Below are 18263 nucleotides of genomic sequence, written 5' to 3' on the forward strand. Positions count from 1 at the left end.
GGAACGGCCACTGCATCAACACAGACGGCACGTTCCGCTGCGAATGCCCCTTCGGATACCGGCTCGACTACAAGGGCATCCAATGTGAAGGTCTTAAACACACTGGGTCCAGTTACAGTGTCATGAAAATTATTAAACAAATTAAATTTCAGATGTAAAACAGGTCTACAGAAGACAGTAGAGTCATTCAGTTCAATATTGATTCTCTGTTGATTCATTTCAGGTCAGTGTTGACTCAGTTCAATTTAAAGTTGACTCAGTTCTGTTCAATAACATTTCCATTAAAATCTTATACACTTCATCAATCATGAAACAAAAACAATAGTGTCATTATTCAGATCAAATCAGTCTGTCAGTCAAATTCTTTGTTGCAGTTGAATCAATAATATTGCTGAATATTATCTCACGTGAGCTCACGTGTGTGTGTGTGCTCTCCGTCATCAGACACGAACGAGTGTGAGCTGGGGAACCCGTGTGGGAACGGCACCTGCACAAATGTGGAAGGAGCGTTTGAGTGCAGCTGTGACGAGGGGTTCGAGCCCGGACCCATGATGACCTGTGAAGGTACTTATTCTCCACTTCTGATGATGATCTTATTTTCTCACTATGAATATAGCTGTCATAGCTGGCATGTTGCGAAACTAGAAATAAACAAGCAAACTAATAAAAAAAAAAAATACTTTCAGTGTGTTACTGTGTTTTTGCCATCAAAATAAAATATTAATGAAAAATTCAGACATTTTTCTCACAATTCTGACTTTTAAAAAAACATTTTATTGAAAGATATGAACTCCATTAGGTTTAAGATTATTCTGAGAAAAAAAATCTGAATTCTGTGTTTATTTCTCGCAATTCTTTTTTTTACCACGTGTGAGAAACAAAGTCTGAATTGTTATTTTTTAGTATTTTATTCTGTGGTGGAAACAGGCTTCCATAGTTATTTCAGATTTTTTTTTTTTTTCAGGTTTTGAAATTTACTAGCAGTTACTAGGTGAAAATTATTTTGATTTTCAATTATTAATAAGTGCATCATATAAAAAAAAATGCAAAGTAAGTTACGTTTAACTGGTTTAGTCACAAGCAATTTTGAATGCTTTTCAATGGTTAAATATTTGTAAAACCCTCAAATGATGACCAATAGAATTGATTTAAAATTATAATTCCGAAAATATAACAGAGATAGGGACGATTTTAGTTTTTAAGCACTATCAAAAACGTAACACTCCAAAGCGCACAATATATGTGTATTATTACGATATAACAAGAATGATAAACTGAAACACTGCTCTATTGTGAAGCACTGGTGTTTGATGAAAACATGTCATGTGTTTTTAGATATCAACGAGTGTTCCCAGAATCCTCTGCTGTGTGCGTTCCGCTGTGTCAACACGGTGGGATCGTACGAATGCAAATGTCCAGCGGGATACGTGCTGAGGGAAGACCGCCGGATGTGCAAAGGTAAAGACGACGAGTCTTTCAGCATCACAAACACACATCATCATGTCTGAAACCTCCTCTTGTGTTCATCAGATCAGAACGAGTGTGAGGAGCGTCTGGACGACTGTGCGTCCAGAGGAATGACCTGTAAGAATCTGATCGGCACGTACATGTGCATCTGCTCGCCGGGATACACCAGACAGCCCAACGGAGACAGCTGCGTGGGTGAGCACTCACATCCCCATGTCTGTATTTTAAAGGGGGGGTGAAATGCTCGTTTTCACTCAATCTCCTGTTAATCTTGAGTACCTATAGAGTAGTACTGCATCCTTCATAACTCCAAAAAGTCTTTAGTTTTATTATATTCATAAGAGAAAGATAGTCTGTACCGATTTTTCCCGGAAAAACACGAGCGGCTGGAGGCGTGGCGTGTGGGCGGAGCTAAAGAATCACGAGCACCAGTAGGCTTTTGCGTTGAGAGCGTCTGGAAGCTGTGACATTACCGTGAGGGAAAAACCATCATCCAAAACAAACCATGGCTAACAGTCAGATTCAGCGTATATTTATGATCCAGAATCAGATCCAGATCAAATGGGAATCCAACTCTTTAACAGTGTAAAAAACTCAGTATGCATGAAATAGCATTTCACCCCCCCTTTAAGAACACATTACCCATCCACTGGTCACAATCCACCGCTGTATGCTGCGTCAAATCTCGAGCACGGATGAGAAGCGCATGCAGACGCGCTGAATGAAAATGCACATTCACTCTCTGACAGCAGATGGCGGTAAACAACAGAAATGCAGCCGTTACATCAGAAACCATAGAGTTACTTTCTTTTTCTGAAACGTGTGTAAATGATTTAAACAGCCGTTCAGATTTGTGTGAGTGCTGTGTGTTCATCACAGCGGCAAAAACTTTATATTTAGACTTAAGGCTATTTACTTTCAAACTTTTTAATATTTTAATCATATATTATTTGAAAATGTTTTGATTCTTTATTGTTCGGTCACATTAGTTAACATTAATTAATTCATTAGTTAACATAAACTTTCAATGAAAAATTCATTAATCTTGTGTAATTCCAATATTTAATAACACGTTAAGATTTATATATTTTTATAAAGAATGATAACTTCTCAAATGTAGCTATTGCTCATTGTTAATTTTAATGCATTAACTAAGGTTAACTAATGAGGTCTTTGCTTTATTGTTTTATGTTGCTTTATGTTGCTAGCATAATTAGCAAGTTACTAGCATGTTGCTACTAGCATGTTGCTATCATGTAGCTAGCATGATTACCATGTTACTAGTATGTCTAGCATGACTGACAGGTGACTAGCATGTTGCTACCATGATTAACAAGTAACTTACATGTTGCTAGCATGATTATCATGTTACCAGCATTATTAACAAATAACTAGCATGTTGCTAGCATGGTTGAATAGCATGATGAGCATGCTACTAAAATGTTTCTAGCATGATTAGCAAGTGACTAGCATGTTGATAGCATGATTAGCAAGTAACTAGTATGCCGCTAACATGATTAGCATGCCATTAGCATGTTGCTAGCATTATTAACAAGTGACTAACATGCTGTTAACATGATTACCAAGTTGCTAGCATTTCGTTAGCATGTTTCTAGCATGATTAGCATGTTACTTACATATTGCTAGCATGATTAGCAAGTAACTAGCACGTTGCTAGCATGATTACCAAGTTACTTGCATGTCGCTAGCATGTTTCTAGCATGGTAAGCATGTTAGTAGCATGTTGCCAGCATGTTGGGGGGTGAAAAATTGCACTTTAAAAAATAAATACAACCTCACATTTCTTACAACTTAAACACTGCCAACAAAACTTTCATCTGTCATAAAAAAAAAAAAAAAGTTTGGACCTGGTTTGTTTTTCTGTGTTTTCGCATCCATAGCAATCATTTTGATAGGAAAGGATGACGAATACAAAAATGAAAAAATGAAAAAAAACGCATACAAAAATTTTGGACACTGTGCAAGGACCTTAAGTGTGAAGGTTGCTTATGTCATTTGTCTCTTTGCTACTTATTTTAATGTTTCTCATTTTACATTTTACGATTTACAATTAGATATTTTAAAAAATGTTTTCCTCTTCTAATTGCTCTATTGTTTGTACAGCACTACGGTCAGCATTGTTGTTTCATTCAGTGCTCTATAAATAATCTTGATCTTTGCACACAGATCTGAATGAATGCACGGCTAAACCAGGCATCTGTGTGAACGGCCGCTGTGAGAACACGGTGGGCAGTTACCGCTGCGTCTGCGATCAGGGCTTCAGTCCCAGTCCCAGCAGAACCGAGTGCATCGGTAAGAGTGTGGCTCACTGACGACGTTTACATGGACATCAGGGATCTTATTATTTACCTTATTCTAATAAGACAATATTATGATTAAGCTTGATTAAGTTGATGCTATACTTGCAAACAGACGACGGCATTGAAGCCATGCACCTGGTAAAGCATCTACTGACTGTGTGTGTGTGTGTGTCAGATAACCGTCAGGGCTTCTGCTTCCTGGAGGTTCTGCAGACCATGTGTCAGATGAGTTCCAGCAGTCGAGTCAGTGTCAGGAAGTCCGAGTGCTGTTGTGACGGGGGCCGCGGCTGGGGGCCCAACTGTGAGCTCTGCCCGCTGCCCGGGACCACGCAGTACAAGAAGATGTGCCCGCTGGGCCCCGGATACACCACCGACGGACAGGGTAACACCAGCGGCTCGCGTGTTTGTGCTGCTGAGTGTGTGTGTGTGGATCTGTGCATGATCTGTGTGTGCTCTGCAGATATCGACGAGTGTAAGGTGATGGGGAACCTGTGTAAGAACGGACAGTGTCTGAACACACTGGGCTCCTTCAGCTGCATCTGTAAACCCGGATACACCACTGACCTCAGCAGCACACAGTGTGTAGGTGAGTCTCACACACAGACGTTTGTGATTTGCCAGTCTATGAGCATTTTAACTAGTCAGGACACAGATTTGGCTAAACCTGATCTTGTGTGTGTGTGTGTAGATGTGGACGAGTGTGTTCAGGCTCCTAAACCCTGTAACTTCATCTGTAAGAACACGGAGGGCGGGTATCTGTGCTCCTGCCCGCGAGGATACGTGCTGCAGGACGATGCCAAGAGCTGCCGGGGTAAAACACACACACACACACACACACACAGAGAGAAAGCGGATAGTGAATCTAGACTAAATCTGACTTACTCCAGCCCCAGATAAGAGATAAACACACACAAACACACGGCTGATTAAATACACATCACATTAACGAGACATGGCTCATTATTTACACCGGTGCAGCGGTGCGCCTGTAGTCTCAGAGCTCAGGTTCACCGACGGGACAGTGTGCACACGTGTGTGTGTGTGTGTGTGTGTTCTGACTCTGTGTCTCTCCAGATCTGGATGAATGCTCCACCAAACAACACAACTGTCAGTTCCTGTGTGTCAACACCATCGGAGGATTCACCTGCAAATGCCCACCAGGATTCACACAACACCACACGGCCTGCATCGGTGAGAACACACACACACACTCACAGACACACACACACACACACACAGCGTTTCCTTTAGATTGGCAGGTTTGAGCACAGGAAAATACAGTTTATGCATTCAGTGTTGGGTGATGGACCTTGTTGGGAAACCAAATACTACATCACCGATCTGGACACATCTCCATTCATGTCACCTATAAGCATTTGAAAAAGTTCCCATGACACAAAACATCTGTCTGGTCAGGTTTGGTGAGGTTTTCTCCAAACTGTCCAGCGATAAAAGAAAGATGTTAAGAAGAAATATGGCAACGATTCCTGTTTCAAGAGAGCGTGTGCAGATGAGGAGTTTCCTGAAAGAACACTGCGGCACCTGTCCACATACACACACTAGTCTGGAGCAGATGTTGAGGAGGGCACTCTGAGGATGATGATGTCACGTCTGCCTCTCCAGCCGTCTGGTGCCATGGTGACCCAGCTCTCAGTTGTTATGGGATGTACTGGTTCTGTTGCCGTGGTTACAGCAGCTGGTGTTTAGATGTGATTCATTAACTGAAGTAAACAGTTGTAAAACAGAAAACCCTTTCCTGTCCCGACACTAATATCATGATCAGAATTCATAGTTCATACAGTGATGAAGTGTGTGTGTGTGTGTGTGTGTGTGTGTGTGTGTGTGTGTGTGTGTGACAGATAAAAACGAGTGCAACACTGAACCGGGTCTCTGCGGTCCGAACGGAGTGTGTCAGAACAGCCCCGGCAGCTTCAACTGTGAGTGTCAGAGAGGATTCTCCCTCGACCCCAACGGACAGCACTGTGAAGGTACACACACACACATATACACACACACATATGCACACACACATCAGACGGACTCACTAATAGGGTGTGTGTGTGTGTGTGTCAGACATGGACGAGTGTGTGGGGAATCATCGCTGTCAGCACGGCTGTCAGAATCTGGTGGGCGGCTACAGATGCAGCTGTCCGCAGGGATACCTCCAGCACTACCAGTGGAACCAGTGCGTCGGTGAGACACCTTCACCTGTCCGTCTCTCTATTTGTCTGTCCATCTCTCCATCTGTCTGTCTCTCCGTCTGTCTGTCTGTCCATCTCTCCGTCTCTCCATCTCTCCGTCTCTCCATCTCTCCGTCTCTCTGTCTGTCCATCTCTCCGTCTGTCCGTCTCTCTGTCTGTCCATCTCTCCATTTGTCTGTCTCTCCGTCTCTCTGTCTGTCCATCTCTCCATCTCTCCGTCTCTCTGTCTGTCCATCTCTCCGTCTGTCCTTCACTCTGTCTCTCCGTCTGTCTTTCAGTCTCTCTGTCTGTCCGTCTCTCTGTCTATCTGTGTCCATCTCTCCATCTGTCCATCTCTCTGTCTGTCTCTCCGTCTGTCTTTCCGTCTCTCTGTCTGTTTGTCCATTTTTCTGTCTCTCCGTCTCTCCATCTGTCCATCTCTCTGTCTCTCCGTCTGTCTCTCCGTATCTGTCTCTCCATCTGTCTATCTCTCTGTCTGTCTCTCCGTCTGTCTCTCCATCTCTCCATCTGTCCATCTCTCTGTCTCTCTCCGTCTGTCTTTCCGTCTCTCTGTCTGTCTGTGTCCATCTCTCCATCTGTCTGTCTCTCTCCGTCTGTCTGTCTGTCTTTCTGTCTCTTTGTCTGTCTCTCCATCTGTCCATCTCTCTCTCTCCGTCTCTCCATCTGTCCATCTCTCCGTCTCTCCATCTGTCCATCTCTCTGTCTCTCCATCTGTCCATCTCTCTCTCTCCGTCTCTCCATCTCGGTCTCTCGGTCTCTCCATCTGTCCATCTCTCTCTCTCCATCTGTCCATCTCTGTCTCTCCATCTGTCCATCTCTGTCTCTCCATCTCTCCGTCTGTCTTTCCGTCTCATTTGTCTGTCTGATTTGATTCCAAACTTCAAGTTTTCAATTCGATTACATTCTTAATTCAAGACAAATTAAAGAGCAGCAAAACAGCATTTGTTGTTAAACGCTGTGTGAGGTTGTTTTCCCATCATCCCGTGTGTGGTCCAACAGTCTGTGACTGACGCTCAGCTCTTCCTCTGCTGATTAAAGTCTCCTGATCTTTGGTGTGAATCCAGCTTGTCCTCGTGCTCCTGCAGACACTGCGTCTGCACACTGACACTGCGGAGCTGTGGGAACCGGTCTGACCTTTGACCCCGTGTGTGTCTGTGTGTCCAGATGAGAACGAGTGCCAGAACAGTCAGATATGTGGCGGCGCCTCGTGTCACAACACGCTGGGCAGTTTCCGCTGTCTGTGTCCGACGGGCTTCTCCTTCGAGCAGCTGACCGGAGGCTGTCAGGACGTCAACGAGTGCAGCTCATCACAGAACCCCTGCAGCTTCGGCTGCTCCAACACCGACGGAGGATACCTGTGCGGCTGCCCACCTGGATACCTGCGCGCGGGACAGGGGTCAGAGTCACTCTCTCACACACACACACACACACACACACACATGTTTGTTTTTGTGTAAAGTGTGTTCATCCCATAGGTGTAATGGTTTTTATTCTGTAGAAACTGTATATTCTATGTCCCTTCACCAACCCTACACCTAACCCTAACCCTCACAGGAAACTTTGTGCATTTTTACTTTCTCAAAAAAACTAATTTTGTATGATTTATAAGCATTTTGAAAAATGGGGACATGGGTTATGTCCTCCTAAGTCACCCTCTCCTTGTAATACCTGTGTCATACCCATGTCATTATACAGAGTTGTGTCCTGATATGACACAAAAACAAGAGCACACACATACACACACACACTCGCACACACTCGCACACACACACACTTGAGCAGAAATTCACATCTTCCAGATTTGAAAGAAACTCTGTCGCCCCCTTCAGTACTAAACTGTTACTGCCACATTGACACAAGAACACTCATGATATACCAGTGGTGTTATTACTAACTTAAACTAGTGAAATTAATTTTCGGTTATTGAAACCAGCTCAATACCAGGTCAAAAACTGAAATAAGTTTAATTAGAAGTTCCAAAATTACTAATACATATTATTAAAACTGAACTAAACATCTAAATAGAAATAGAAAACCCCCAAATTGAATAAAAAATTACAAAACCTCCAAACAAACAAAAACTTTTAATTAAAATGAGAACTAAAAATATAAAAATAAAAGCTACTTTGAACATAAATTAATAATGTATTTGTTTATAAATAGTACTGAATTGTCACATGATGTTCACCGGTGCTGTTATTGTTAACTAGAAGTTAAATTAATTTAAATGAAATAGAAATATTAGATGTAAAAATGTAAATGCAAACCTTTGAAAATGAAAAGCACATCAAATTACTTGTTAAATGTTAAAATAAAAGCTTATCAAAATATTACTAAATACTAAAGTTGTATCAAGTTCAAGTTCAAGTCGAGCTTTATAATCACTCCGCTACATGTGTGACATACAGTGGAACGAAATCACATGTCTCACAGGACCACGGTGCTACATAAATACAGACACAACAATGAAGTAAAACAGTATAAACCTATACACAACTAACCTACTCACAGATTTTGACTATAAATATACTATATATAAATGTTTACATATACATAAGCTAAAAAAATACAGACTACACGAATGATTCACAAAATACAAAATAGTTATACAAAACTAACCTAATGTCAGATTTTGATTTTAAAACCTATATATAATGTTAACCTATGCATAAACTAAAAACAAACTATACAAAAGCTACACATAAACTGTACCTACACACAAACTAACCTACAGATTTGAATATGAATATACTATGGAGAAATGTTTACTTATACATAGACTGGAAAGGAAAAATATAAAGACTATACCAATGCTTCCCATAAAACTGTACATGTGCAAAGATGAGATCTACCACAGTTGTGTCATCTGCAAACTTGATGATGTGGTTGGAGCAGTTATGGGTCAGCAGCGTGAAGAGCAGCGGGCTGAGCACCGAGCCTTGTGGGGCGCCTGTGCTCTGTGTGTAAAATATTAGACTCAAATGTAAAAATTGTGTGTGTGTGTGTGTCTGTTTGTGTGTGTGTGTGTGTGTCTCAGGCACTGTCTGTCCGGTGCGGGGCTGTCTCCCGGTGGATCTCCTCTGTCTCCCGCCGCTGATGGAGATGAGAACGCTCTCTCTCCCGAAGCCTGCTACGAGTGTAAGATCAACGGCTATCCGAAGAAGGGCCGCAAACGCAGGAACGCCAACGGAACCGAGGAGCTGCAGGTGAAAATTAAATAAATATAATTGAATTTGATTTTAATATAATCACAGAGCATTAATTATTAATTTAATTCTAAAATATTTTTCAAATAATAACATAATTGATCTAACAATAATTGCAATCCGGATGCAAAAAATCTGTAAACTTTTTTTTTTTTTTTTTTTGGAATCACAAAATAATCAACACTCACAGTTTTCTGTCCACAACAGAGTTTACAATCAAGCAGCTGTATTATAATTAATGCAGAAATAATGAAAATATCTTTCTATCATTCTGTGCGGTTTTGGGCTCAATACTGAAAAAACGTGTATATTACTCATTACTTCTTTCTATGCTTCTTTCAAAAGTAATATTACTTTCTGACAAAAGTAATTAATTACACTACTAGTTATTGTTACTAGCAGCTGTGTGTGTGTGTGTGTGCAGAACGATCTGGACTGGGTCAGTCTGGCCAGTGTAGATGTGGACCACACACTGCAGCTGCGTCTGAACATCAGCACACTGAAGAGCAAAGACCACATCATCGACTTCCTGCCGGCGCTGTCCACGCTCGCTAACCACGTGCGCTACACCATCGACTACGGCAACGACGACGGTCTGTTCCGCATGAACCAGAAGGACGGCGTCAGCTACCTGCACATATCCAAGAAGAAAGCTCTGCAGCCGGGAGCGTATTATTTACAAATCCACAGCGTGCCGCAGAACGGCGGCCCAGAGCGGCCCGTCACAGACTACCTCAGCGGGCAGCGAGGAGACGCTCTGAACATCAGCGTCCAGATCGTCCTGCACTGACGGACACTCGGAGAGACCGCAGCAGCCTCGCCCAAAGAGCAGCACGCACCGCATCATACGCTCACATCACACATCACTGGGGTTGGGCATCGTCTGAATCCTATCAATTCCCATTCTGCTCATCGATTCACACTTTCCAATCCAACGTGGTTAAAAAAATCAAGTCAAACATTTCGTTGCCTTGCAGTTATAAGGTTCTGTCCGCAGTTTTGAGATATTGAGCTCCATAGACTTCTGTAGATAGAACCCTTTATCTTTTATAGGCCTGAAATGTACACGGCTTACAAAAGAAAACATCACATATTGTAAATAAGTTTAGGAATATGTGAAAAATGTCGGATAGAACCTTATAATTCCGAGGCGACGATTTAGATATCAAACTTATTTATTATTCTGTGTCTCGTTTTGCAAAACATTTAATTGCTGCTAAAAAACCATAAACAAAAATCATAAAAACTCGTTTTGTGTGCAAAAAAAGAGCTGATTCTCGATAAATTGAGACCTTTTTATATTTAAATGCAGGTTGTTGTTCTGAAAAACAAATATTAGACAGCTACCCAAAATCTCATGGAATCTTTGAAAGGAATGATTCAGTGACTCACTCAAGATTCACTTGTTTTTGAATGAATCTCTTGAATAAATTATTCAAAGACAAATCAATTTTTAAAAGCCCCTTTTCGCCAGCTAAAAATAAAAGATGCGTACACAGGAATGGATTTTAGATCAAATATTCGATTCTTGAATTGGAATTGATTTTCGATCCCCAACCCTACATATAACACACCGCCGCCGCGGAGGAACGGACGCAAGGGTTCACGCTCTGGCTCAGTCTATCGTATCTTACCGGTGCTAGTCACGCCGTCTGCGGCTGCCCGACACTAGCCTTCTCTACTCTGCAACTATTCTAACGGGGTTCCTGCGGCTCTTACGAAGATCAGGAGAATAAATCGAATGGAGCACATCAGTACGCTCCCGGAATATAAATCCAGAGTTTGAAAAAGCACCAATTCCAAAAGATCTCCATTATATTTTAATTCATTATACAAAACAGAAACAGCGTACAGTATGTTTTGGATATCTGTTCTCAGAAACACTAGGATATGTAAATAACTGTTACTGTATCTACTGATCACACTGCGAAAACAGCTCTTCCTCCTCTATATATTTTTTTTTTCAGTGCAAATGTCTCAAGATTCTGAAATTAATTTACATTTACTGGAGAAGCAAAGTGAAAGTAACACGTTACGTAATCAAATACATTTCAGGTATCTTGTAATGTTATATATTTTACATTTAGAAATAAAGCAAGTGAAAACTTGATGGAAAACTTTGTTTATATCGCCAACTACTGGTCAGGCGTGAATAATACAGCAGTTTGCAGTCATTTTTAACGGATCTGTGCGAATGGGATCATTTTGGCACTGTTTAGACTGCTCAAAAACGCGGTGAAAAAAAAAGTCAAATGGAAAAGTAATTTTGGTTTCTCAGGAGCTCTGTTTTCATCTAAAGATTCAAATTTAACAAATGCGGGAATATTGAATAAAGCGAATAACTGTTTCAATCCCACGTGTTCAAAACAAAAAGTCTTCCCTTCCACTTCACTCAGAAAATATCAAGAATAAAAATGAAAGTTGTTGCAACGGGACACATGTGGCTTTTTCCCTAAATAATAAATGGCTTAGAGTAAAACGCAGTATCAGACAGTCATGTGATCTTGTATTCAGATGCCTGACGTTTGGAAATGTAATTGTTTGAGAGTTATGGAGGTGATTATATCAAATAATTTTGACGGCTCCTGCATTTCATAATTATTATTATTAAAAAGATAGTCCCGGTCCTTGATTCTGATTGGTTGAGCTGCATTCAAAGGTGTTTTAAATTATGCTACAAAGTAACATACAGCTTTGTTTATGTTTGTGTGTTGCTCGGCAACCACTTTGTTGCAACCACAACTGATTCTGAGGAGCTAAATTGTTTGGTGGAAGAGTACTGTTTTTATTAATATCATTACACCGTTTTACTTTGTGAAACCTTACTCCGTATATGGAATAAACGTTGTGTAAAACATGGTCTGTAGAGGCAAAGTCACATGACTTTTTTGTTGCACATTAAGGAATTTATTGCCTGTTTCCATTGTAGTTTACGTGCACGTCTTTTTTTAATGCCCTTTTAAGATTTTATGCACATCTTGGCATTTTCATCTAGTTGAAGCTTTATGTTTTCTCACGTGTTCATTTTGCATCTCCAGTAAATGTATCTTGATTTAAACATGTTTAGATAATTGCACTTGGAAGCCGAGACGGAAATACAGAGGAAGAGATTTATTTTTTTGCAGTACATGCCACATTTATGAATTCAAGATTTTTTCTCTGATTTCAGACATTTTTGTGTAAGAGCGCATCCAGATCTTTGTAAGCCCCGCAGAAACCCCGTCCATGTAATTTAAGTGTGTCTATACTGTAACCGTGTCACTTTTTTACTCGCGAGCGCATTTGTAAACTAGAGGACCCCTGGAACGGAGGGGTTTGTAATGGTGCTTCTTATAATGACCAACTACTTGTAAAGTGTGTTTCTGTGACTCGATCATATGCACTGAGGTCTGACGGCCACACACACCTCCACACACACACCTGTGGCCTCCGCCGCCTCTGCCGTCTGTTCGTGAGGGGGTTAGATGATGTACATTCACAATAAAAACATATTTTTGGTTGTACGGGCGACTCGAGCGCTGGCCTTCTTTCAGAGCGACCTCTGAACTCCATCGGCTCTCAGAATCACTCCGTTCTCGCTCGGTGCCTCGTGGAGAAATAACAGTTCATTCCAGAGTTCATTACTGAGCAGTCGTATCCTCATGATTATACATGTATTGGTTATACTGTGGGATTCTCAAAACCCTGTAAAGCCTGACAATTAATAGTCAAAAAATGGTTGATTAGACAAAATATATTACAGGAAAGTTTGTTTTTATGAGTTTAACATAATCTATCAGGCATCTAGGGCTCATATAGTGAGAAGATGAGGCAAAAACAGACTCAAACTGAGCAAAAATATGAATTTGCTGCAGATGCTGATATTAAATCACTGAGATCTTTATTACAGTGCGCCACACATAGGGGGCGCCAGTCATTCTGTAAAAGCCTTCTTTAATAAACGTTATAAATAATCAAGCTTAGTTGTTAAGAATTATGTAATGAAATATTTTTAGCATTTTTAATGAGCACAAAAATATATTTATTATAAACTGAGTACATATGAGCTGTATGTAACATGACCAACATGAATGTTGAAAGATGAAGGGGAAAGATAAACATGAGAATGAAGACAGCAATGTCTGAGTGAACCAAGAGAAATAGGTGCGCTTATCTTATTCTTTCTTTCTTCTTCATTGTGAGTCATTAAGTCATTAAACATTTGTTCCCTAAGAGGGCTAAGTGATTCATACAGATTTGTTCAAAATAATAGCAGTACAATGTGACTAACCAGAATAATCAAGGTTTTTAGTATATTTTTTATTGCTACGTGGCAAACAAGTTACCAGTAGGTTCAGTAGATTGTCAGAAAACAAACAAGACCCAGCATTCATGATATGCACGCTCTTAAGGCTGTGCGATTGGGCAATTAGTTGAAAGGGGTGCGTTCAAAAAAATAGCAGTGTCTACCTTTGACTGTACAAACTCAAAACTATTTTGTACAAACATTTTTTTTTTCTGGGATTTAGCAATCCTGTGAATCACTAAACTAATATTTAGTTGTATGACCACAGTTTTTTAAAACTGCTTGACATCTGTGTGGCATGGAGTCAACCAACTTGTGGCACCTCTCAGCTGTTATTCCACTCCATGATTCTTTAACAACATTCCACAATTCATTCACATTTCTTGGTTTTGCTTCAGAAACAGCATTTTTGATATCACCCCACAAGTTCTCAATTGGATTAAGGTCTGGAGATTGGGCTGGCCACTCCATAACATTAATTTTGTTGGTTTGGAACCAAGACTGTGCCCGTTTACTAGTGTGTTTTGGGTCATTGTCTTGTTGAAACAACCATTTCAAGGGCATGTCCTCTTCAGCATAGGGCAACATGACCTCTTCAAGTATTTTAACATATGCAAACTGACCCATGATCCCTGGTATGCGATAAATAGGCCCAACACCATAGTAGGAGAAACATGCCCATATCATGATGCTTGCACCTCCATGCTTCACTGTCTTCACTGTGTACTGTGGCTTGAATTCAGAGTTTGGGGGTCGTCTCACAAACTGCCTGTGGCCCTTGGACCCAAAAAGAACAATTTTACTCTCATCAGTCCACAAAATGTTCCTCCATTTCTCTTTAGGCCAGTTGATGTGTTCTTTGGCAAATTGTAACCTCTTCTGCACATGCCTTTTTTTTAACAGAGGGACTTTGCGGGGGATTCTTGAAAATAGATTAGCTTCACACAGACGTCTTCTAACTGTCACAGTACTTACAGGTAACTCCAGACTGTCTTTGATCATCCTGGAGGTGATCATTGGCTGAGCCTTTGCCATTCTGGTTATTCTTCTATCCATTTTGATGGTTGTCTTCCGTTTTCTTCCACGTCTCTCTGGTTTTGCTCTCCATTTTAAGGCACGGGAGATCATTTTAGCTGAACAGTCTATCATTTTTTGCACCTCTTTATAGGTTTTCCCCTCTCTAATCAAAGTACGCTGTTCTTCTGAACAATGTCTTGAACGACCCATTTTCCTCAGCTTTCAAATGCATATTCAACAAGTGTTGGCTTCATCCTTAAATAGGGGCCACCTGATTCACACCTGTTTCTTCACAAAATTGATGACCTCAGTGATTGAATGCCACACTGCTATTTTTTTGAACACACCCCTTTCAACTAATTCAACTAATTGCCCAAGTGCACAGCCTTAAGAGCGTGCATATCATGAATGCTGGGTCTCATTTGTTTTCTGAGAATCTACTGAACCTACTGGTAACTTGTTTGCCACGTAGCAATAAAAAAATATACGAAAAACCTTCATTATTCTGGTTAGTCACATTGTACTGCTATTATTTTGAACAATACTGTATCAGTTCATTTCTGTATCTCTTATTCATAAAAAACACACACATTTGTTTTATGTTATAGAGGATGGTGAACTAGCCACCTTTCACTGAAAATTCCCGTTTTGAATTCAAAATAGTCCATTTGTGTAATTCAAGTAGATCTGATGAGTTGGAAAAGTCTTACTACTTCACAGGGGCGGCGTTAGGGGTGGGGTTAGGGGGCTGGAGCCCCGAATGTTTTCAGTAAAGCCCCGAATGTTTTTATTACCACCATGCAATCAATGAGTTTTCATGCTCAATAAAGTAATTTATATTAGAATTTGCCAAAATATCTCTCGACTCTCACGTCCACAGTGTCTGTAAATTTACCCAAGTAAGTTACGCGTTGTCTTTAACACCCAATGAAAACCGCCCACTGAGTCTAGTGCTTCTGACTGACATGTAAACTGGCCAACCATCGATGAGCGTCTGTACGATCCAGCCAATGAAATGAGCAGGCGGTTTGTTGGCGTGTAGTATTTTACTAGATCAATTTATTTGAAAATTAAAATGGATATTTCAAAATTCATGTTCTTCTTCTTCAAAAAAAGGAAGTAACCAACAGCTTCAGGTATCTGTAACTTTTAATCTTAGTATTATATTTCTTTTTCGGTTTTAAATTGTGTCTGATTTAACGTTACATTTTGAACAGTTAACGGTTGCGCAGACAGTCTTTAGGACACACACACACACACACACACACACAGAGCGGTTATAATGTTTGCTAAGCACTGTCTGTGGCAGACCTTTCTGTCAGGACAACAATTCAATAAACAAGATAATAAAAAAAGACATATTTCGCAAAGGAAATGGTTCCGAACAAAGCATGTTGTTGTGCTCTGCAGCAACACACAGCGGTGTTTACTGAATACATTTGCTTGAGTAACTTGTACTTTTTTTCTGAATGAATCATCCGTTTCAAATGAATCCATTTATTAAATGACAGACAGACTCACTCATTAAGGCAGTGGCATGCCGCCACCTAGTGGCAAAGTACCATTCAAATTTTTTTCATAATTTCATATTTCTGTATTCCAAATTTTATATTTGATACATTAGCCTCATAAGATTATTTATGCAATTTGTAAGTGCTCCTTCAAAAATATACCTGTATAGAGATAGAGACACAACATCAGCATATGTGTCAGGATACAAGGGATAAACTTTAAATAAAATGTTTTACATTTGTTTTTTTGTTTTTGTATATTTTAAGGTAAATCTTTCTGATTTATTAAAATAAAAAGTCAAATACATGGATTTTTCTGGGCTAAGCCCCTGTTCCCCTCTCAACCTAGAACCAACCCTGCTTATGACAACAAACTCTTAAAAGAAAGGGATCATTGGGGTTTATGCTAAAAAGGTTCTATAATGACAAGAAAGAACCCTTTTGGCAAAAAGGGTTCATATCTTGAATTTTGTGATCATTCACATGCATTCATAAATGCATTTGAATACACTGAATAATGCAGTGAAAGAACGCACTCACAATACACACGTTCACTAGTATGACTTCATCATGAAACTTTACATTAGCCTAGATGCGTGCACTTTTTAGGCACAATTTCACACCTAAACAAGCGTGGAAAACGTAATTAAAACTAGCTACTAAATTAGTTAAAAATGCCTATCCATATACAGCTATGATTTGCGAGCCCCAAACTGACTCAAATGATTCGCGAACCCGCTACAAACTCCCGAACTTATTCAAATGATTCGCGATCCCCAAATTGACTCAAATGATTCGCGATCCCGCTCCGAACTTCCGAACTGACTCAAATGATTCGCGATCCCCAAATTGACTCAAATGATTCGCGATCCCGCTCCGAACTTCCAAACTGACACAAATGATTCGCATTCCCTCTACGAACTCCCGAACTTATTCAAATGATTCGCGATCCTGCTCCGAACTCCCGAACTGACTCAAATGATTCGCGTTCCCGCTACGAACTCCCGAACTGATTCAAATGATTCGCGATCCCCAAATTGACTCAAATGATTCGCGATCCCGCACCAAACTTCCGAACTGACACAAATGATTTGCGATTCCGCTACGAACTCCCGAACTGATTCAAATGATTCGCGATCCCCAAATTGACTCAAATGATTCGCGATCCCGCTCCGAACTCCCGAACTGACTCAAATGATTCACGATCCTGCTATGAACTCCCGAACTGACTCAAATGATTTGCGATCCCAATACACATAATGCTATAAAAGTGAATTTATATCTTTAGAAATAAATAATGGACAAACGGAGTCTTTAAACGCCTCAGATGTAAAGTTATTTGCTGTCAAAGTGATGCCAAAATGAATTCAATGGGAAGGCTAACGCAAGTGAAGTTCTGCTACAAGATGGCAGCACGCAGCCGACTTCAACTTCCGGTAGACTTCCTTGCCGCCTGATCATGACCTCAAGGGGCAAGGAACTCGACCGGAAGTTGAAGTCGGGTGGGGGCTGCCATCTTTTAGCAGAACTTCACTTGCGTTAGCATTCCCATTGACTCCCATTCATTTTGGCGTCACTTTGACAGCGAATAACTTTACATCTGAGGCGTTAAAAGACTCTGTTTGTCCATTATTTATTTCTAAAGATACACGACAATGTATAAAGGGCTCCATTACCTTCTATGTTACATTATGGCCCCGTATAAACAGTTTTTGTAAAAAATAGGCTAACGATTGCGTCATAACCACTCGGCTCTCTGTCGCATTACCGTACAGACAGGAGGAGAAGCTCGCAGGCAATTAACTTAATATGGCGTACTGGCGTTACATTTTAAAATACTATACAAAATAATTAATCAGAATACTTACTCCTGCTCACTCAAGCTCGCCATCTCTGCAAGATTAACGATGGCAGTTTTCACGCACAGCTACTAGAAGATTTACATCTGCTAGACAGGTTGCTGACGTCGTCAAGCTTCGTTTGAGTCTGCGCGTCAGAAACGGAAGTGCTAAAAAACGCTAAAACTGGGCTTCATTTGTATCAATTGAGTTCCAATGGGGTCGCTGTGTCCATTTCTTTTACTGTCTATGATCATGACAGGACCTGGATCAGTGAGCTGCGTCTCGGGCCGATGACGTCACTTCCAGGCATGTTGTACACGCCCCCGTCCCTTGACTCCGCCCCCACGTCAAAACAGTGCCACAGAGTGACGTGCAGAAAAGTGAAGCGCAACGTAAAAATGGTATCTCAAGCTC

General features: G+C 40.7%; 1 protein-coding gene across 2 annotated transcripts in view; it reads left to right on the forward strand.

Moving 5' to 3' along the window:
- Positions 1-13407, forward strand: part of LOC127977020 (fibrillin-1) — a 76041-nt gene extending 62634 nt beyond the window's left edge. For both annotated transcript variants that reach the window (XM_052581661.1, XM_052581662.1), the window contains 14 exons: positions 1-90; positions 445-564; positions 1336-1458; positions 1531-1662; positions 3655-3780; positions 3964-4170; positions 4249-4374; positions 4477-4599; positions 4863-4979; positions 5648-5776; positions 5862-5981; positions 7154-7385; positions 9027-9195; positions 9620-13407. The exon at positions 1-90 is cut by the window's left edge and continues 36 nt beyond it. In XM_052581661.1, the coding sequence (XP_052437621.1) occupies positions 1-90; positions 445-564; positions 1336-1458; positions 1531-1662; positions 3655-3780; positions 3964-4170; positions 4249-4374; positions 4477-4599; positions 4863-4979; positions 5648-5776; positions 5862-5981; positions 7154-7385; positions 9027-9195; positions 9620-9985 (2180 nt within the window). In that variant the 3' untranslated portion in view covers positions 9986-13407. The remainder of the gene's footprint in view (positions 91-444; positions 565-1335; positions 1459-1530; positions 1663-3654; positions 3781-3963; positions 4171-4248; positions 4375-4476; positions 4600-4862; positions 4980-5647; positions 5777-5861; positions 5982-7153; positions 7386-9026; positions 9196-9619) is intronic.
- The last annotated feature ends 4856 nt before the right edge of the window (positions 13408-18263 follow it).

This window comes from Carassius gibelio, chromosome B18 (genome assembly GCF_023724105.1).
Source record: "Carassius gibelio isolate Cgi1373 ecotype wild population from Czech Republic chromosome B18, carGib1.2-hapl.c, whole genome shotgun sequence".
Taxonomy (NCBI): domain Eukaryota; kingdom Metazoa; phylum Chordata; class Actinopteri; order Cypriniformes; family Cyprinidae; genus Carassius; species Carassius gibelio.